Raw genomic sequence first — 21829 nt, forward strand, 5'->3', positions numbered from 1 at the left:
TCACAAGGTCATAAGCGCTCCTACGACTCCCTGGCTGGTGAAAACCAGCCTTAACCTTATGAATTTCTTTGTTGGCATAAGGAACCAAGAGCTAAATCGTCATGAACTAAGCTTACAGGGCCTGCGTAGGGGGAGGGGGTGGGGGGCCAGTCCCCCCCCCGAACTTTTAAAAAAAATAAATAATAAAATTAAGACATATACATTTTCAATTAAAAGGAATCTTTGATGGAATACGAATAGTTGACTGGCGGACCTAGCAGAAGCATCCAAATTTATGGTTGGCCCGTTTCGATCCTATATCATAAGGTGAGCCCAAGAGAGAATGAGGTTCCTCCTTCTCTCTTGGTTGGTAAGCCTCAAAACGACTATCTTTACAAAACTGCACTTAGTCGTAGACTTCTGCGTTTTCACCAGCCAGGTGATGTAGTGTATGCACAAACAATGGAGTCTTTTTTATCAAGGGTCTTAAATTTCCACGGAGCTACGATTTCTTAAAACCAATTGAACTCGATGACATGGTATAGATAACATGAAGAAGTTTTAGGAATTACCTCAGCAGAGCATGATATTGATAAATGCAATTTTTTCCCGATCTGCAAGCTTCTGATGGTAAATCCTGCAATCATTGCAGCGGGAAAAGGTTCTTTTCGGCAGCTCGTAGGTTAAAAGCAAGGCTCCATTTAACAATGACTAAATAAAGGTTCTAAACAGTCGCAAGGGGAGACCGGACAAACTTTTGAAGTAGATGAAGTACGCGAAAATCATGATGCTGCTGTGCATGGTTACAATTTTTTTGTTACTAACTCCTTTCTCGTTTGTTAAACTATTTAAAAAAAATGATTGATGCCGAGTTGTAACTGTATTAAAAATTATTGAGTCGACAACTGGTCAACTATTTTTAAAGTCCACAACCCCACAACCTCCCTCCCCCAAATACACTTCAAAAGAGGTGGATCAGCCCCTGCACTTGAAAACCGCTCCGCGAGCCCTGGCTTAAAGTGAAAAGACCAACTACTTGCATAAGCATAGAGTAACTTTGATTTGACATTATAAATGTAACTTATTTGTTCTTAAGGACGATAGTTCACAGATAGGCAATTCGCTTCAAGACGCATTCTTAATGGACCAGAAATTAAGGTTAACTTACACTAAAATAAAACGCGGATCATGTACTCATTTTAATTAACTGCTCTAATTTTGTTGAGATGGATCGTTCACCATTGTTTATATGCTTGATGTTCTCTCTCAAGGACGCTTTCGTTTGTGTGCCCTCAGTTCCTTTACGATTTTTCTTCTTATTTTTTTCTCTACTTCAATACAGAAGAAATCTTAAGTCTAAAACACTGAAGCAGAAGAAGCTTCGCAAAGTTTGCAGCCCTGAGAGAGCTCCAATTTTCGATTTTCCCAAGCTGACCCTTGCCTTTTCTTGGCTCAAGCTAATGAATTGTAGATTGCTGCTAAATAATTCAAAACCACCGCAGAGCTTCATAACTGTCCTCTAACAACTTAACCGTCAGATTTTTCTGTAAATCGTGCGACCCACCAACGGCTTTGTAGCCTAGCACACTCATCACGTGACTGCAATATTTTTCAATGACACTGATGACGTCAGACCCAACTAGCCAGCGCCATCTTTCCGCTCCTTCCCATGAGTCCTGTCGCCAGGCTGCAGCTTTTCTTTCACTCTCAGTTTCAGGACGATGAGAAGCGAGATCCAGCCATTTTCTCAAATTTTTGTCGTCGGGCAGCCCGGCAAATTTCAATAAACTTGGCAAAGTCTTAAGCGGATCTTTTGCCAGATCTTCATAACGTAACAACATAAAACGCTTTTTTTCATCTGAGGACATAGATCGAAAGAAATTCAAATTGATTTCTGTCGCGCTGCATATTTTTTTAGACCACTCATGTGTCCCAAGCAGGGAATCGTCGTCGTCTTTAAAAAATCCAAAGGCCTTCGAAGAGGGAATTATGCCACGCGGATCGCGAACCAGGAAGAGAAACTTGCAGTTTATCCGGTCATTGTCACAAACTGACAGCAACTGCTTTACGTTTTCGTTAGGCATCCTGCCTATCAGCGGCTTTAGCACTGTTATGTTGTATTTAGATTTACAAGTCGCTTCCAATGTTTCTTTATCCATTGGTGGACAGCTTTCAGCAGACCATGATGAATGCGTCGTGTTGTAAGGGCAGAACGGTGGCGAAAGAAGCGAGATACTTTTTATAGGATTGTAGTTCTTTCTGTACCTTCTCCGGTAATATCTTTCCAGGTCTTGCACGTGTTCAGGAGACACGAAATCGCATTGAAGTATTCCTTTCATCCATTCAAATGCTTTCCCTTGATAATCTCGATCCTCAGTTGCCACTGCTCCATGAAGTCGCTCCACTGTTTGATAAGGCTCGAACAAATAAAACACGTTTGGATGGTGATTAAAAATGTTTCCAATGAAAGTGGACCCTGAACGGCCGTGTGTCACAATAATTAGGTTTTCTCTTTTCTTTTTGCTTTCCCGGCCCACATCCAAATGTTCTTCTTTATCGGGTTTTCGAGGTGCTTCAAAATCTTTAAAATTTTCATTGTATTTTTGTCTCACGCTAACTGAATCATCAAATTCCTTAAGAATGAATACACTGCCGAACGACAGAGCCAAAAGGACAATGAAAATTGGTCGAAAGCTGAACCGGCAAAGAATCCTTCGGTGCAACATAGATTAACCCTACAAAAATATATGATACAACTACTCTTAATGGTGAACTCAAACAGCTTTCGAGAACTCGTCTCAGTATTAAGGTTTTAAGCTCCTGTAATCCACACCAAAACTGAAGAAGAAAATTTGATATCAGAAATTCCTTACAGTGTCTTATTGATTCTATGACCACGTTCTGACAGCCGCGGGGGGACCACCATTTGCTAATTGAATCGCAATTCAAGATCAAACAATTTATATTCTTCACACAAAACGGAAGAAACCTGTTTCGTTTGCTAGACTAGTAGGCCTCACTACTCTTTGTTTAGAATCACTTGTCTTTATTTGCTTTACGAGTTGCTAAAAGTTTACACAACTACCACAGTAAAAGCTGCAAATTTACAACGCTGATTAAGATTCTTTAGGAACATTTCATGAGAACCGTGGAGCTTTGAATTTTAAATAATTTACTAGGAGACAGCCAGGGGCAAATGGAAGATAAGATTTCATATTAAAGTTTTTTTCAAGCACACGGTGCCTTTACGCCATACATTTTTCTGGGCCGTTTTCGTTGAGCAAGGAAAAGAGACATTGAAGGTTTAGTACCACAGGTTTTTTTCTCACGTGCGCGAGAAGCATTTTCGTGCTCATAAATTTTTAACTTGTTTCTAACGACCGGCTTGTTTGTTTAATGTGGCTGGATATTGACCATGTTCCTTTTTTTTGCCAATATCCAGCCATTTTGACTGAACATGCTGGGTCAATAAAGGATTTTTTATTAAATGACCAAGAGAAATTGCGGGAACAAAGCGGGAAATCCAGTGCCCGTTCGGGTGTCCATGCAGAACACGGAATCCGTTTCGTCTTGCTCGCTCGCGGAACAGGCCATATAATAGAATCCTTTTCGTTATAACATGACAAATGAACAAAAGTGGTAATTTTTTGTTTGGCGATTACAGACTTTGCCTGCGTGCAGACGTCTCCTATTTCCTTTGTTGCACGCGGAAAAGGGACGTCTGCGTAACGCCGTTGCTAATCGTGTTCCAGCGTCCTGCTGGGTTCCCAAGATCTTGGGAACACGTTGTGATAGGCTGACACGCAGTGCGCATTGTTTGACTTAACGCTGATTGGTTGTTATCGAATGTGGTCTAATAATGTATGCGGTGATTTAAAAAATTTATGTAAGCGGGGTTTTCTAACCAAAACAAATCAAAACATGTGCGATTGTGTGCTGTGTTTTTCGTCAATCGAAAAGCAGAGCGATCGAAATCTTGTGCGGGGACGCGGAAAATTTAACGTGTACGAGGAAATTATTTCTTTACAATTTACTGTGCACGACACATCACATCATATTTGTAAACAGTGTCTGAGAAAACTACAAAAGCGGCGTGAACTTCGCACCAGGCAGGCATTTCGGAGAAAGCCAGCCAAAGAAACTAAAATCTTTATTTAGCCGTAACAAACAGAGGTCAAGAAAATTTAAACCCTTTACAACTGCATCTGAAATCAAATCCTATCGGAAACACCCACAGAAGCATAAACCACAGGAAATGATTACTCAGTATGCATGTAACAAACCTGCTTCATGACCTCTAAATGGAAGACTTAGCGCGGCAAAAATGAGATTTACTCAGTCAAAGGTTAGAATGCTACATGCACTGTGTAGTGCTAGTAATCTTCGCGCGAGAGAGAAAAGAAGAAAAACCTCTGTTCAAGCCGACTCTCAAGGTCACGTTTCGCCCGTATCACGAGCTTATGATGTTTTGTTTGGCCTGTCAACTCTTATTTCTAACCGGATATTATTTCACAATTTATGCGAAATAGAATACCCTGCCAGCGGGACGCTGGAACACGATTAGCGACGGCGTTACGCAGACGTCCCTTTTCCGCGTGCAACAAAGGAAATAGGAGACGTCTGCACGCAGGCAATTACAGACTATGAAAGCCTAGTACGTGCTTTCTCTGTTTGGAGAACTAGTCCTATCCAGTCCAGAGTCCAGTCCAGAGCACCCCCCTCCCCCCCCCCCCCGCCCCCCAAAAAAGAAAAAACAAAACAAAAACAAAAACAAAAACAAAAAAATTACTCCCGTAAAAAAAAAAGGTCGGTTCAGTCCAGTCCAGAGTCCAGACCAGAGTTCAGTCCTGGTTTTTCCTACTGGCCTTATGAAATTTGGGGAAGGGTGCATATGATAATTTGTCAACGTAAAATTCCTTACAAATTCTTAATAATGAGCTTTTTTTCACTGAGAACTCTTTTCGCGCCCGGGTGAAATTATGTTAACAAATGGCGCCGACAGTATTTATTCAAACAGTTAGAAGTTGTTAGTACACGTTCAAATAGATTTTGTTATCAACATCGCAGTGATAATGTCTGAGTTTAAACACTGAATCAGTAGTGAAAGTAATAACCTTAGCTTTGAAGCACTGGTACTAAGCCATATCTCCTATTATGAGTACTCGGATGTTTTTCCGAGCCGCCTATGTCACTGGCCTAAAAAACATCTTTCTCACATACATCTCTCTCGTTTGAATTATCACGTATCCCACCACCCTTTCCTGACGGAAACACTTCTAACTTACTACTAGTGTTACTGAGGGTACGTAAGACTATAGCTGGATAACAGATTACACTGAAACAAAGAGCGACGCGTACTCCTACCAGGTTCCGACGCCGTACTTCACATCACCGAATCGAATTCGAGTTTAGGCCGACTCAAATTAATTTAGGCAGTCTGAATTGATTCAGACGCCGATCTTTGTTCTTATTCCACTCGAACTAAATTCCAAAGGAAAGAAATGTGCCTTTCGGTTCAATGCATTATAAAAAATATGCATGCAGTTCGGCTCACAGACGGTTGAATGAATGAATGAAGAGTCGTGGATGAGAGGACAACAGACGTGCCCTCTTTACAATACATTTTTAACATGTGAACAGTAAGCACGGACGTCAGCATACAGCCAGGCGTCAAGAACGGCTGAACCAATCCAAATACACTTAGCAGTTTCTAATTGACTCAGACGCCGTACTTCACAATTCGATTCGGCTCATGTGAAGTATGGAAGCCTACTTGCAGCACGCGACTAAAGTAAGAGAACCAATAAAATTTCCGTATTCTCCACAATAGCTTCCATAACAACCGATGGAACTGCTTCCAAATTTAGCATCGTTTACGAACTGTGAATGTGAGGAGTAGAGGTACAGAGATTTAAGATGTCCCTCATGACGCCTAAAACCAACTGGACAGCGGCCATTGGCCAAGATGCAGAAGCTCCCATCAGGCCACTCTGCGGAAACACATACAAATAAATGTGTTGAAATTTTAAGTGTATTTCCTTAGAATTTTATTTTATCCTTAGTATAAATTTCATTTTCTTGGTTTTAAACTCGTTATCATAAATTACCCTATCCAAATACAAAAGAAATAATTTTATTAAATATATTTAAAAACATTGAACAAAAACATATTCAACCGCAAAATGTCGTTACATAAATTCTCTTCATCGGTCCAAAACATTTTTTAGTGGATTGATAAATTATTGATATTATCAGGAGAAGGCTAACAGTCGATAATACAATTCTGTAAACCTACGTATTATATTGTCGTTAGACTTTCAAAAAAGTCTTTCGTCGAGTTTCATATGGCGCGCTCTCGCGACTTCGTCGCTCGCTGTCGGCCGCTTTGCGGCCAAAAAAGGCTCGCTCCGCTGGCCAAGAGGTCGACTTGTAGCAAGTCTATATTGTCGTTTACAGCGTGTTTCTTGTTCCTTTTAGGAATAGGCCTAATTCTTAGATAAGTTATCGGTCACCATCTATGCAATTTAGAGAGATTCAATGCAGTCATCCTGTCAGGCCCTGAAATTAATCAACTGTTGTTGACACAAAGCCGATTTTGAAGCGGCTGAGTTAGTTATAAGTCGGTCAAGCAGTCGTCTGATCCAGCGGTACATGACTGACATCAGTTTTTTTTCAGATTGGAGATGGCGCTATTAATGGTTGACCTTAATGTTATGAGCCACACGAGGGGATGAGCGTTTTGGGTTGGTGTTGTGTCAACGAGCATTATGGGATTGTTTTGGGGGAGCGATCCCTTCTTTCATTGGCAATTATAATTGTGCTGGAAACTGGGTCATAATTTGTCACCAAAACAGTACCATAGTGCAGTTCGAGACAACACCAAACCAGTCCCACGTGCACAACACGTGCACTCAAAATGGCCAGTTCACGAAAACGCAGGCAATCACTCAGTTACGCTAAGGACACTGTGGATAACTTCTGGCCAGACCGACGAGGGTACAACAGCGCTTGTTTCGTTCCCCTCAACCCTTCTCACAAATCACCGACAAGTATCCGCTTGTCCTGATGCAGACGTATTGTTTCAGAGATACGAATTACTGAGGGCCGCCTGAAAGTCCTGCATAGTGTTCAACGTGAGAAGTACGGTCTAGAAATGGAAGACTCCAAAGAATTATAATTCTACTAGCCCTGGATATGATCTTAATTTTAAAAAAAACTATTTCTAATTAACTCACCTTCCCTGCTACCTTCGCTTCGTTCCTTTGCGTAGTTCACCGAGACTCGTAGTGTATTTATTTCATTTTCCAGCTTCTTAATCCTCGCCATAACCTCGTGCTCCATTTCTTCTATTTCTTCTTCGTTTTCTTTATTTTCTTCAGCTAGGCTTTTAAGATCCTTCCTTACTGTAACTGTTGTTTCCGACCACACTCCAGCCAGCTCATCCACATGTTTTATAGTTTGATTCAGCTTTTTCGTGATGCTTTGTATTAAGCTTGATTGATTAGCAATCTTTTTGAAGATCTGCTTGAATTTAACCTCATTCCCAGTTCCCTTGGTGACGCTGGTGACTTGATGGCTAAGGTTTTCAATTATCTCAGACTGGGCTTTCACCAGACTTGTTACTGTTTCAACATTGTTGGCGAGTGCGGTGAGCTAAAGAATCAAACGGATATGGTATCAGTGAGTCCCTAAATACTGTCTGACCTCTATAAATAGGTTTTTGATAGATTGTGCTCGCAAAAGTGGCATAATGTTCAACTGGCAGTGCTCGTATATTTCTAAAATTATACCAATGATTATGCTAGTTTTAAAGGGACGACTTGAACATAGATTTCGCATCGTAAAACAACTTCCATTTCACTTCGCACCACAGCAGATTCAACAATAAAACAAAACAGGTAAGATTTTATCTCTTATTTAATTTCTATTTGCAGTTTACAAATAAGAGCGTGAGTTCCCTATGGTCTCATGAATGTGACAGTAAGTAGAAAAAAAATGAAAATGATTTTGTAATTCAAATCTGCCTGTAACACTCACCTCGGGCCGAACAACTGGTTACATTAGTGATCAATAAAAATAAAACTGTTGTGCTACAAAACTAGCCAAAAGTGCAAATTATGCTAGCGGTGTTTTTTTCGGAAAATGGGTGAAAATTATGCTCGTTATGACGAATAATGCTAAAAATTATGCTAGCGCAATCTATCAAAGCCTATCTAAAAAGCGGCTTAGCACTAACCAGTCTCTCGCCAGTCTGAAACTTTGTTTTTACCCTTGCACGCACTGGGATTTTTGTTTGACCGCTCGCGCGTTCCTGACATGCGCAAAAATACGGCCGGGCTGTTTTGCGGTCAATTTCGTACCTCAAGTCTTCGTCCCTTACCGCGCATGCTGGCCTGGTCAACGAGAACGAAGACACTGAGTACGAGGGTGTTTTGCAGTTCACTCCTACACCAAGCCATTCTCTATTTTCCAATTGCCCATAATACACTCTGTTTGCTCCCCAAATTCTGCATAAACCATTGTTTTTAAATGCTCCTGGGAGTTTTGCATTTTCCCAAGAGCATTTTAAGACAATAAGTTATGCAAAATTTGGGGGGCAAACAGAGTGTATTATGGGCAGTTGGAAAATAGTCAATATGATGATTTAACATAACCTGTTACAATAACTTTTAAATCTGTGGAGGGAGTTCTATAGTGTTGCCATTCAAACGAAACCCCTTTGGCCAAACTTTTGTATAGTACTATTTATTTGCAAATATTTTACGAAAAGAAATGAATTTTATTAATTTTCTACATTTGCTACCATTACGAGTGAAAGATATTGTCATGATCTTGTTAAATGTTTTTGTCTTTCTACACAGTGTTTGCCGAATACGCTGGGGCGAATACACCACAAGTATTTGAGAGCCCGCGAGATATCCCTAATATGGAGAGTACATTGTTCGACTGGCCAGTCAGAATATTAAGAAGCGCGTAACTCAAAGCAAAAGCTAGTTTTTGTACTGTTAGGAAAGTTCGTACTTACCGTTTCTCTTTCAGCTTCTCCTTGGCCACTTCCTTCGTTACCGTAGAGAACAATAGCTGTCATTAAACACAATTGAAACGAGCAGGTTAGCTTTTCAGCATATAACCTGTGCTAGTTCACTTAGAACGAACTGCTGTCAATTATTCAAACAAGAATAAATTTGTTTACCTCATTCTAAAGTAAAAACTATTTCAAAGTGAAATATTTTCTCCAAGAAAATTGCAACAATTTATTTCAAAATATATTGCTCTAATAGATTTCTGTCAGTTTGATTTGCTTAAGTCTGTGAAGTAACGATGTTTATTTTAAGTCAACCGACTCATTGTTTTCAGTTACAATAAACTGAACTATCAGGGCATAGAAGTGGTTTTAAATGTCTATTGCCCATTTTAAAGGTCGGGTTCTTAGGCGATTTTAATCGTTTAATAAGGTTAACTGGAATACCATAAAAAAGAATCCTACATCAAGGCAGTGAAACCTGTCTTTTCGCTGTTACACAAGCCTTTGAATTGGCGTGATGCCATAAGAGTGTCCTAGCAGAACTACTACTGTCCTTACCTGCTTGGTGTGGTTTTGGGTGAACCATGGTCACAAGATGTTTTTTGTCACTTTGTTCTGTAACCTTTCTTGCCGAGGATTCCCAAGTCAATAACACTAAGACACAGAATTTTGCGAGCTTAAAGGGTTCCATGGTTTCGGGTGACTTGGAAATCATGAAGATTGCTATTGCTTCATGGGGAAGAGCACATGAACTCTTTAATGTTAACAAGCTGTGTCATGATCAAACTCAAAACAGCCAGCGCGTAACATTTGTCACAATAACTTTCTTGTACAGTTGCAGGTACGCGACGGACAATTTTTGGACGCCCACTCACAGAAAAATCAAGAACCAGTCCTCAGCTAGTGGATCGGCCAATAAAATCGCGATCATTGTACCACTCGATGACCCGATATTATTGTCAAAAAAACTTTAAACATGTCGCATTCCTCATTAGCGCGGGTAAACATTTAAACCTGGCATAAGTTACTGGTTGTTTTAACACATAAAAGAAGAGGCGCGAGGTCAGTGCTCGCTGAAGCTGCCAGAACTCTCCGATCGGCGAACAAATTCGTTTTTTTCAGTCCCGGGTTGGTATTAGCCTCCCACGCAGGTGTTTTTAGGGGAGCTCGTGCGTGGGAGGCTAGGTCGGTATGCGCAGGATAAAAAGAGTGCCCTTATATGGACGTTTGCCCTTACGAAAGTAGCGATCTGCGTATTTCTTTTGATGGATTTTCTACTTCAAGAAATGAATAATATTTAACGAAGCTCCGCTTTTAGGCTTGACTAAACCTATATATTTAGTAGTATTTTAATTCTCGCGCTTTGTGGTACATCGAGGTAGGAGAGTAATATTAAGGGAGATAGCATAGGAAAAGCCCGGTTTCAAGAAACAAATTACAACGTTTTCAGTCGACACACTTCAATAATCGTTCAGCGTTCAGCGTGTCTTAAAGTGGTGGCTAAGAATGACCAAGTAACTTTCCCGACGAACTTTTATCAAAGTAAAACCGTAAATCGCATAAGTGATTCCAACTTTCATACCTAAAAGATCACGTGAAAATTAAGGATCATGACAAGCACGACACACCTTTTTTTCAACCAGGAGCCCATTTCAACATATAATTCCTGCACCTAACCTTCAAAGAAAAAAGGACAGATACACGAACTTCTCTTCATTTTTCATTTCAATTTTTTTAGATCTCCCTGAATCACGATTTTTAAGTTTTCCTATATTACGTCGATGCTTGTACGTTCAGAGGCGATAATGATTTGTACAATTTACTGAAAAAGTAACGGGTCTAGAGTCAAGAGGCGAAAAATACAGATTCAGCCACATTATGATGCAGGTAGAATAAACGGACTTGAGTATCCTCTCAATGAGCAACTTTGTTGAATTGTTTGCGTTCCTTAGGGAAGGGTTGAAGCATTCCTTCCTGACAGTATTTCATTAATGCCGCTTTTAAAGCCTGAAAAGCAATAAAGAAAGACACTAATTAAATTCTTTGGAATGATATGATATGAATAAGCTGTAAATGGAGAAACGCCAAGAAGGGTACAACGCAAAACAAGAATTTTCATGATTAGGCACGGCTGTCTTATAAACTGTATTAACGAGCCTCTTTACTGGAGAGATAAAGTACTGATTAAGCGGTTATAAGTTTAGCGACGAAAGTAATTTAGTAATGCATTGGTCGAGTTCTGCTACTCTGATAAATAGAGGCTCGGGTCAAAGGTTGAATTCACATGGGAAGAAATTAACGCTAATGAACGAGAATAGATTTTGCTCACTGCTTTATTTCGGTTCGTCCACTCGCTCCAGTCCTGCCAAGCCTCAGCTCGACTGTCTTAAAAGAGACTGGTCACAGTTAAGCGTTTTTTTTCGTTACCAAGACTGGCTACCCAGCTAGAAAGTAAATGGAGTAAAATGCACTGTGGCTAATTACTTACCTCGTTTTTCGCTCTAATTTGACTGTAGCTCGAAGCTGAAAGTGAATCATAAAAGCAGATATAGTTAGCTATTGTTATATAGCTGGCAGCCGGTCAAGGTTGTTAAAACAGGTATGGTACTTGGGTTGAAACTAGCCTGAAGAGCAGCCAGGCGTTTCTTTACAAAAGATTCTTCAGTTTTTTGGAAACAAGTAACAAAAAAGAGGGAGGGGGGGAGGGTGTGAGGAGGACAAAACACCCACTAATTGCAGGCGCGTATTTGGTTGGTCTTAGAAACTGTCGCTTGTTGATGCGCGAGTAACGTTTTGTCGAAAACAGAGATCGCCAAAGGCACAACTTTTTCAGCACTGGTACATCAGTAAAATGTACCAAACGTATACTTGTAACTCCGGTGAAAACGAGTCCCTCAGTCGAGGAAAGCGAAGCAAATCCGCCAGTGATATTTCCGCTTTTTTAATAATCCGTGTCAAAAACAGTTGGCGTTGATTGGCAGGTAACAATCAACTTGATACCAACCCACCAATCAGAGCCTCCGTCATCCAGTGTACGGGTTCGCCAAACGAAGAGTGGCAGTGTGCAGGCGTATTTCTCCTCCTCAACCGCCCCTGAGAAACAGTCATTACACATTCCCAGGTTTTGGTTTTGGCCAACTGAAATGTGTGCTTGCGATTATTTGACCCTACACGTGATACCTGAAAATTAAGATTTGAGGCATATCTGGCATTGTGTGAGTAAATATCAGACACCTTTATGAGGTACTTTTGAAACACTTCTGGGACATTGGCTTCATATTGTGAGATTTTGTGGGCTAGCAAGGGGATTCTAAGTTTAAAAATGTTGTCACGATCGTAATTAAAAAACTGGTTCTACCTTTTGCCAGTATCTATGAACACAGCACTTTTGAATTGGTTGTTTATCACATTAAGGGTACAATTACTTGCAGTCCTTAAATTTTGCAATTTTGGTAACTGCGTATTTTGTGAGTACATGATTTTGCCAAAATTTGACTGAAAAAAGAACAATTTTGCGAGTTAAAACTACTGCCCCAGTAGCCGAAATTTGAGATTTGTCAAACAGGCGCCAAAATCGCAAAATCAAGTTCCCTAAGTAACAGTAGCCTTAAGGTCGCCATACAAGGAACAGGTCCTTACAGTTGTACCAACAGGTAATTCTTAAAGGAGCTCTTGAGTTTTACCAGTTTGAAAATCCCGCATCTTTATGTACCAAGTTATTAAATAAACGAATGTAGTACATACATCTGTAGAATCTACAAGTACTTTACCTTCTGCGATCATCTTATCTCCAGTGAACACACCAACCACGTAAACAGGTACAAGTGTGTTTAAACCACTTTGCTGAATGAGCCTGTTAAACAATAACATAATATGCTAAGCATGAACATCAGAAGACCTATATAATAGCATACTCTGGAAATTTACAAGAACTCTGAAAGCAGCTTAAATTTAATTTCTCACCCCAATTTGTTTAGAGGTGGCTGAATACAGTTTCTCCGACATAGAGTTGCACACGCTAAGAAATTTCACTGACACAATTGATTCCGCGCGCGCAAAAGTGTTGAGCATGCGTACTTAGGGGAAATGTGCGAGCGCTTGTTTTGCTGACTTTCATAGACAATGTAAATAAATGACGATATCTCAAAATCAACTCATTAGAATTATTTTGACGAAATGAGGCAAAACTCTTGTCAATATCGCACTGCAGTCATTGAAAGCCCGAAAATAAAAGTTGAACAAAGGATTTTTGTGACACAATCAAATTTCACATGATAGCTATTAATGATATTTTTGTTAAAAATTTCAAAAACTGTTTGTTACAGTTCGGTCAAGTTGTTTTTAGGAAATGAGGATCATAATTTGTAACCAGTGTGCAAATTCATACGAACATCTAATGACTAGATTTTTCGTTAACCTACTGAATTCATAATTTTAGGCTTGTTATAAACCATCCATGTTGCCATGGCAATGGTCTAAATCTTACGTTTAACCTAATAAACGTAATGTCTTATAAATATAATATATTTTGTCCGTGCCAAATTTGAGCCTGATACCAGCAACGAGTCTCAAAAAACACACCCCAATGAACAGTAACGACTCACGACCGACCAAACTGTGTTAAGCCACCTTAAGGTTGGTTCCAATGCTCACAAAATTATACTTCATAAAATAGAACAAAATAGACAAACGCTTAACTCCGGCCACTAAAGATTTTTAATCCTGCTACTTTTCTCAAATTATTTGAAAACTGAGGGTCACTACATGTAAGTGCACTATCTTGCACTATAAACAAAGCATATACATTCCTATTTTTACACAGTCAAGAAATTTTAAATGTAAAATTAAGAGAGATTTTTATTTCTGCTTTCAGTACATGCACAATGTACATGCAAGGTCACATTTTACAAAGGGTCTGTTATTGTGGGGCAGTTTTTATTCTTTGTTTCCCCAGGGCTGTCACTTAGGGTGGGGAGCAGGGGGGTTTCCCTGGCAACTAGCAGTGTGACCCCTGCCTACTTTCACAAGAAAACATTTAAGGAAAGGAAAATTTAAGAACTTCCTAGCTGCTCAATTTCCTTCCTACTAATTGAAACATGAAATCTTAGTTATCTGAGTAGTACAGTAGCTCTTCCAGACCTCTATTTTCATTAGCCTAAATAAGCAGTAGCTTCTTTTGTTGTTTGGGCTAGGGATATTGTTTGTGTCGAATCATCGTTCTCCAATCACAGACCATGTCTGGAGAGCTACTGACCTTTTCAAGATTCTTCGACTCCTTTGCCTACCTTCTCCAAAACAATGAATTATATACATGTACATGCGAAATGCAAATTATAAAGTTAACTAAGGCCTTGGTCAAACAAATTGGCATTCAACACTTTGTTCAGCCAAGGCTAAATTTGCTACAGAGAGTCCAAAAAGAGTTAAATAAGTACTGGTGTCTTGTGAGGTTACCTTGCTTCTGGTTTCTCTTTTCCCTGAATGGCAAAGATGTTCTGCAGGACTTTTTCGGGAAAATCAAAGTGAAGAATTTTATGAAGCTCTTCTCCTTGAAGTTGAGTAATAATAAAATCTTCCACAAATCTCCTTGCTTCAGAACACCCCTTAAGACATTTAAATCAAGCAAAAGTTAGAAAACAACATATTAATAGCTATTACTTTTTTCATTGCTACATGTATATGTAAATTATAAGCGTAACTTTTCTCTGATCTTATGTTAATGAATAAATATTATACAAAACATTATAAATTTGCACACAGAGTTGCGAAAAAGCACACTTACAATATAACTAGCAGGATGAAATATGAAATTAATGTGAAGAAAGGAACTGATATACCAGACAATTTTTTCATACAACAGGTTTCACAATTTCATGTGCCATTATGAGACAAGCTGAATGAGAGGTTACCTTGATTTTGAAGTACAATTGCTGAAATGAGAAGCTGGGTAAGGCTGCTGCCCTTCAGGCTCCTAAAATGATAAGTTAGGAGCCCAAGCCCTATTTCTAAGAGCCATTAACAAAAATCAATGACTTTGTTAACATGTCAATCTTCTAGCACACAAGTGGTGGCACAAATTGGTTGATCAACACCACCCACATCAAACCTTTCTTGCAACAAATCAGGTTGTTAACAGGTTCAAACGTGGATGGCAAAACTTGCAACATCGCTCTTTAACTCATTTTGCAGAAATGTTGTAAAATAAGTTGCATGTTTTGGTTGCCCGTTTCACTGAAGCTTCATTCGTATAGCAACTTTTTCATACATACAGTAGCGACCTAACGTTTGTAAAAGCAAAAAGCTGGGAGAAAAGTCCTGAAGGTTTTTCTAAGACTGTGAAATTCATTCAAGATCATTTTCAGATGGGAAACTTAAACTGCACTCCAGCGGAAGTCAAGGAAGCTAAAATGGTTACTTTTTATTTGTGAAAAGATTTTATTTTGCCTATGGCCAATGACCAAACATTTTATGTTTTTGTTTCACAAAACAGAATGAGCAGGGAATTTTGCCATTCGTTCACTGGAAGTTGGCATACATGTAAGCATCATAAGTTTTAGGTGCCCCTACGAGTTCCTTGTTTGAAGTTGTGGTCACCTGCTGGCAAATGGTAGGTGCCTCTGTGACTGGGCGCCCATTAGGCAGCAGCCTTGCTGTGACACATGTTTACAGCTGTATTTATAAAGATTGATGTACAAGTCAGAAAAACGGCAACAAATCAATGTTCTGCTTGTATCTGTGAGTCTTCTTATTAGTACCAGCAGTAAAAGAGAAAATTGCGATTAGGTACCTGATCAACATATATTGCTCCCACAAGTGCAAAGAAAGTATCACAAACCACATCCTCCTTCCTGAAGTCAAGATGCTTCTCTTTATGCAAGTCATCTAGGTCATGCTATAAAAAATAAAATATTTTTGCTATAAGGCTATTTTTCAGTTAAGTCTTAAATAAAAGATATTTCTTCACTGCTTTGATTTTTTATTACTATATGGACATAAAGGCAGCAATTTCTCAACCAGTCAGGAGACAACTCATTCCCAAAGGATGCATAGAGAAGATGATGTGATGCAGTATGTAGACATGCCATGTTACCGGTATTTTATTATATATTTATTCATTCTGTTGCTTGCTTACTTGATCATTCATTCATTTCTACATTCATTATCTTTCCAGTCTTTTACTCTCTGCACCTACACTGTATAAACCCATGCTTGACACTGGAAATACAATGTGTGTCCGACAAAAGTCTTACCCACAGTTCAACAAAGAATGAGTTTATACCAGTACTATTATATCATTTTAAATCTACATATTTACTAATAATTGTGGGCAACAAGAGGAGCCCGCAGACTATTCTTGGACATCAGCACATTATAAACAGTATAGAGAGGTTTTTCCCAATCTTTTCACATTCTTGGGATATGTGTGTTCTGCGTACTAATATGCATGGTATGTGGCCGAGAAGGCCCTGGTGTTGAGTTTAAGATCCATCGGATGTCACAGTAATCATGTGAATGCAAATGCAAGTGATGCTACTACAATAATTGTTCGATTCGAAAATGCACGTATCACATTCAGGTATACACGTAACATACTAAATGCAAGACTTTTTTATTCACCTCGCTAGCTGGAAATCTATTTACCGAGGGAAATGAAAGTAGAGCAGCCTGATCTCAGCTTAGTGCAGGATGAGTCTTCGGTAAGATACTAGTGATTGAAAAGTCTATAAATCCATTCAGGTTACATTACCGTGCATGGTTTTTATATTATAAGCATGTTAAGTTGCTTGTCATCTGAAAGTTTTTTCATGATTTTCTATTACATTACAACAACCTTTGGTCATTGAACATGAACTGAATATCCAATTGAATAATAAGACTTCAAGTAGTCATGACTGTATATATGTACATAATTCCACATTGAGCATTGTTTATGTCATGCATTGCTGCTTTCATTGTACCTTTGCCTGCAAATACAGCAGTCTCTCCTCACTTCTCATTATTCGCAGGCTAATTGTATCTAAGCCACTGTAAATAAAATCGTTGAATCTTGTTTACTGTGTGGTTAATTCAGTTTACATGTTCATGATCTTCCATGATTCCTTTCGTTGACACTGGAACTAACAGGGCTTTCCCTGATTCACGTACATTACTTTAAGGTAAACACACATGTTCGCCTGCACTTCCTAACCTTTAGTTACTGCTAGTAAGTAGGGATAATATTGATTTTTACCTCAAGTCTTATCATGTCGGGTAGAGAAATTTGTTGTGCTAATTTAACTATGTTACTTCGCCCTAAAAGAAAATCATGAAAGCACCTGCAAAAGAAAGGGAAAAAATTATACGATAATTGAAGCTTAACCAATTGTGTAAAAAAGCACAACCAGCAGAAAGGATGTACATATATACTATTATGTTAAGTTATCTTATCTACATGGGAGGAGCTTACCTGACCCCTAAGCGGGGAAGGGAAGGGTAGGTGCTACAAAGGTAATCCACTATATACAATGACGACGCTGTCAATCCTAAAAATTAATGTAGAGCTAGGATTAAATATTATCACAACTTAAAAAAATTAAAATTAAAATAAATTAAAATGCCTAAATAAAATGTTTTTACAATAATAATGATAATAATAATAATAATAATAATAATAATAATAATAATAATAGTAATAACAAGAAGGCAGCGAGGCTGAGTGGTCAGTGTGTCGGACACGCAGTCTGGCAGTCCCAGGTTCGAATCCTGCTCTGGCCACTTGCTGGATTTGTTTTAGGTCATCCTGAGTTCAAATCCTCGGCCACGCTTGTAAACAGCCAACTGGTTGCCTCCTGCCAGTTATGTTGTATTTGAATTATTTGTTTCTAGGTATTTGAGTGGAGTACCTGTAAACTACCTGGATAAGCTAAGTGCACTTTCCACTATAAACAAACCTTTAAACCTTTATTATTATTATTTATCAGGGCTAATGCAGCTGCAGTACACCCAATGTATCCAGACCATAGTAATTACAGCATAATGAAATACTGACGAGAGGTCTTGGGATTGTCTTACAGGAAAATGTACAATATAAAAGTAATAATTATTCTCCTCTAGAAATTAAATAACAATAACTATAATACCACAACTTTGGCCCTTCAGTACCAGGAAATAAACTTTTATTAATGTGAAAATATTATTCAATGAAATTAATGTAAAAACAGTTAAGCTTTGGAAGCAAACATTTTATTTTTCTGGCATAGTAATTAAAGATTTTTGCATCAAGAAGGACAATCATTAAGGCCAAGTTCTATAGTGTTTTATCAAAAACAACATTCTTTAGTGTGTCTAAAGCTTCATTTTCCTTGGGTGAATGTCTGTTTATGAGAATAGAACATCAATAACAATTCTTATTGTTATGAGCATTATCTTGCCAATATTGCATTGAATATGGAGGCACGCTTTAATTCAGGAGCAATTAATACAATTAAAAATTTAAAACTCGTATTTCAGAAGTGGCGTTTATGGTACATCGCAAATGCACAATGTTCAGTCAATGGATTGGAGTGCAGGAAGAAAAATTGAAAGAGTGAAAGCAATAACATCAAGAGCTGTCTGGGTTGACACACCTCAAACCTCCACAATAGCAAAAAAGCAAGCATTTGGAACATGAACCTTTTTTCCAACACTAATAATCTCTGTTGATTAGTTGCTGCATATGTTTCTCTATTATCTCGAATGATTGTCGTTTCCATTAAGCTGAAAATTAATTGGCATCATTGAATGTCCTTCTCTATGTAAAAATCTTTATTGACCGCACAAAATTTAAGACGTTAGTTTACTTTTTCTGCAGTGATTACACATTTATTTTATCACCTGATATTTTGACGCTAATGAAAATTTATTTCCTGGTAATGAAGGGGAAAAAGTAATAATGAGAATAAAACAGAAGCTGTCATGGATGTAGGACAAGTTTGTGAGCAACAAAACTAACCTAACAATGACAACCTTGCATTATGTTCACTAATCTGAATTGATGCTTCATTATCCCCACTATCATCAGTAATTGTATCTGCCTTAAATGATTCATGAGTTAAAGCGATTAGGAGGGTGTTGTCATCGTTAAATGTTAAGCCAAGTCTGCTCTTGAAGGAAAACAATTCTCTGTTGTAGTTTTGCCTGAAAAATTCCTTCTTGTCAAACACTCTATGAAAGGAAACAAACATCAAAGACAATCAGTTGCCTTAGCCTTTTAAGAATACATAAAGAGGAAAATACATGTGGAGGAAAAACACTTACTTTGGCTCAGTGGCTTCCCTCTGTATTAGTTTTTGTCTAAGATTCCTTTCTCTCTTTCTTGTATTTCTGTTACTTCCTCTGTAGTATCTCACACCTTAAAGAAACCATAATTTTGTTTCACTATTCAAAGGGGCTACACTGTACGTCACCAGGATACTGCAACAATATCCTTTTATATGAACGATTTAATGGTCTGAGCCCACATTTTGATGGAAGACATCAATACTCTAACGTACCCCAGAGACGCCACACTCATGATCCAGTTGAACATTTTGGTGTTATACTGAGCCTTTTCCTCAAAATTATTGTTTTCTATTCCTGTTTATTCAAATAATTAATTGGCCTATTTCAAACATGATTGCTTTGAATGAAGACACTTCAGGATCGTTAAGAGAGTTATATCATTTTAGAGAGGAGTGGTTAAAATGGAAATTTTCAGTTTTAATCTAAAAAAACTGGTATCTGTTTGGTTTGTAGAAATTCTGCAGGACACTTTTACCAAGAGTTAAAAAAACAAAAGCATGCCTTCAAGGACATTCAAATATGGTTATCAACTTCAGTACTTAATATTCAGAATTCTTCATTTTGAAACATGTCCTTCAAAATATTTGTCTGTTTACTAAGGATGTACAAACATAACGCAAACTGCTGTGGTTTGTTTTGATTGAAAGGCGATTTCTGTGACTATTTCAAGGAAGACATGACGAAAGATTGAAAGCAGCGAAAAACCCAAACAACAGTAATTGTTGTTTGGGTTTTTACCAGCTCTGGAAAGCATTCAAACAAATTGCCTTAATTTTCCAAACAGTTTGCTTAACAGGTTGACTAAACAACATAAAAGGCTTATATGATCAAAGTTTTTTAACAAACTGTTTGGAAAATCAAGGCAATTCGTTTGAATGCTTTCCAGAGCTGTTAAAAATTTTTGCCCACCAATTATAAAACTGTTAAAACGCTTTGAAAAGCTATTAACAAGATGTTCATCAGCCATTAATTTTTGCTCTTTTAACGGAAAAGCTTTAGTGTCGCCTTTTCCTGGAGATGGTCACACTTTTTTGAAACGTTACGTTTTACCATAGTCAAAAGTCTCGTAATGAATGAGTCTCAGCTTATAGTCGGATGTTTTTTACTTATTTTTCATTCTTGGTTATGCTGATTCTACGCGTTCAAAGTTTAGGCTCTCGGCATATAGCCAAGATCGGCTTATAGCTGAATAAAATACATTTGTTGGGGTGGCTCAGTGGCTCAGTAGTCCCGACTGACGAGCCACCAAGCAGTCAAGCTTCTTAACCCTGGGATGTACAAGGAGGTATGGTTGCCACCCCCCCTCCCTCTCTCTGAGTTTTTTGGATTTTTTCCCTTAATGATAAAACATCAGCAACTGACCTTAGTGATGTTCAGTTACTAAGGTTCAGAGAATGACATCATAAGTAGCAGGTGGTTAAGCCATTTTTGTGGGAAAATTCATGTTTTTTCAACTTCTTCCAACAATAAAAGCAAAGCTGGTTGATGAAATGATGTTTTAACCTGATTTCTAATACTTGGTAAAATCCAAGATAGCAGCCAAGATGGGAACCATTTTTGTGACATCACAGTCCTCCAAAATAAAATATACCTCATCTTGTTGAGAAGATCAAAGGCTTTCCACTGAAGGCAAATGGTTTCGAAATACTGCAACATTAAAAAACTCTGGGGAGGGGTTCCATCAACCCCCCCCCCTCCCCCTTGTACCACAGTGGGGTTATGAATTTCAAGTAGGTCCGAGGGTTAACTATATAACATCGACTGAAGAGCCACCGCACTACCAAGCCACTGAAATACATACTTTTCTCATTTTTTAAAACGCTTACCTTGACTGATGAGCTGCGAGACACTGAGCCACCTAGACATGAAACTATATACCTTTACTTGCTGTTAAAATTTTATACTTTTACATCCTTTTATGTCGGTCAATATGTGTCTTATATCTGGGTGGCTCTTCAGCTTAGGTAGTATAGTTTAGTGGCTCAACGATTTGATGGCTCCTCAGTCGGGACTTCCTTTTTCTGAAGGGTCCAAATACTGTTGACTTCTTTGAAGAAAAAATCCGAAGCTCTCTATTCGAAAACCAGCCATCCTTAGCAGGGTCCTACGCCTAGAGCAAGCTGATAACATACGCATAAAGCTGGCTGGTTGGGTTGGGATTTAGTGCTTTTTCTGTCCACGCCGAAAATAGTTCAAAGCGCATATTCGTCTGAAGAATAGTTCTTACACACAGACAAATACAGAAAGATATTTTGTGAACAAAAACAAAATGCAGTCTGGCTTCGTAGTCTTCACATAATTTGCATTGCCTTTTTAATAGGGTACGCTGCAGTAAGTCGAAAAAATAGGACCCCATACCTGAAACAACGCAAGAACTGTTCAAAAGGCCATTCTGAGTACATTCTTTCCACCTCAAGCAGCACTTTTGCAGCAATGACGAACACGCAGTAAGCTTGGTAAAGGAACAGGCCGCCATCTTGGAAACTGGAACACCGCTGATTTCCTATATGGTACTTCATGTAACAT

General features: G+C 38.6%; 3 protein-coding genes across 3 annotated transcripts; all 3 read right to left on the reverse strand.

Annotated features, from left to right (window-relative positions):
- Nucleotides 1–742: 742 nt before the first annotated feature.
- Nucleotides 743–3618, reverse strand: LOC140952749 (carbohydrate sulfotransferase 1-like). Its single transcript, XM_073402191.1, has one exon. The coding sequence runs from the start codon at nucleotides 2703–2705 to the stop codon at nucleotides 1467–1469; it is 1239 nt and encodes a 412-aa protein (XP_073258292.1). The 5' UTR covers nucleotides 2706–3618; the 3' UTR covers nucleotides 743–1466.
- Nucleotides 3619–4837: 1219 nt separating this feature from the next.
- Nucleotides 4838–10517, reverse strand: LOC140952046 (uncharacterized). The gene is made up of 4 exons (XM_073401454.1): nucleotides 9563–10517; nucleotides 9005–9060; nucleotides 7215–7632; nucleotides 4838–5969 (listed from the first exon to the last, which is right to left on the reverse strand). The coding sequence occupies exons 1-4, from the start codon at nucleotides 9717–9719 to the stop codon at nucleotides 5749–5751; spliced, it is 852 nt and encodes a 283-aa protein (XP_073257555.1). The 5' UTR covers nucleotides 9720–10517; the 3' UTR covers nucleotides 4838–5748.
- Nucleotides 10518–10657: 140 nt separating this feature from the next.
- LOC140952045 (ribonuclease 3-like) lies at nucleotides 10658–21790 on the reverse strand. The gene is made up of 10 exons (XM_073401453.1): nucleotides 21662–21790; nucleotides 19280–19373; nucleotides 18975–19186; nucleotides 17451–17526; nucleotides 17235–17319; nucleotides 15792–15896; nucleotides 14459–14607; nucleotides 12775–12857; nucleotides 11493–11527; nucleotides 10658–11011 (listed from the first exon to the last, which is right to left on the reverse strand). Exons 1-10 carry the CDS (start codon nucleotides 21777–21779, stop codon nucleotides 10919–10921), a joined length of 1050 nt encoding a protein of 349 aa, XP_073257554.1. The 5' UTR covers nucleotides 21780–21790; the 3' UTR covers nucleotides 10658–10918.
- Nucleotides 21791–21829: the final 39 nt, after the last annotated feature.

This window comes from Porites lutea, chromosome 11, assembly GCF_958299795.1.
Source record: "Porites lutea chromosome 11, jaPorLute2.1, whole genome shotgun sequence".
NCBI lineage: Eukaryota > Metazoa > Cnidaria > Anthozoa > Scleractinia > Poritidae > Porites > Porites lutea.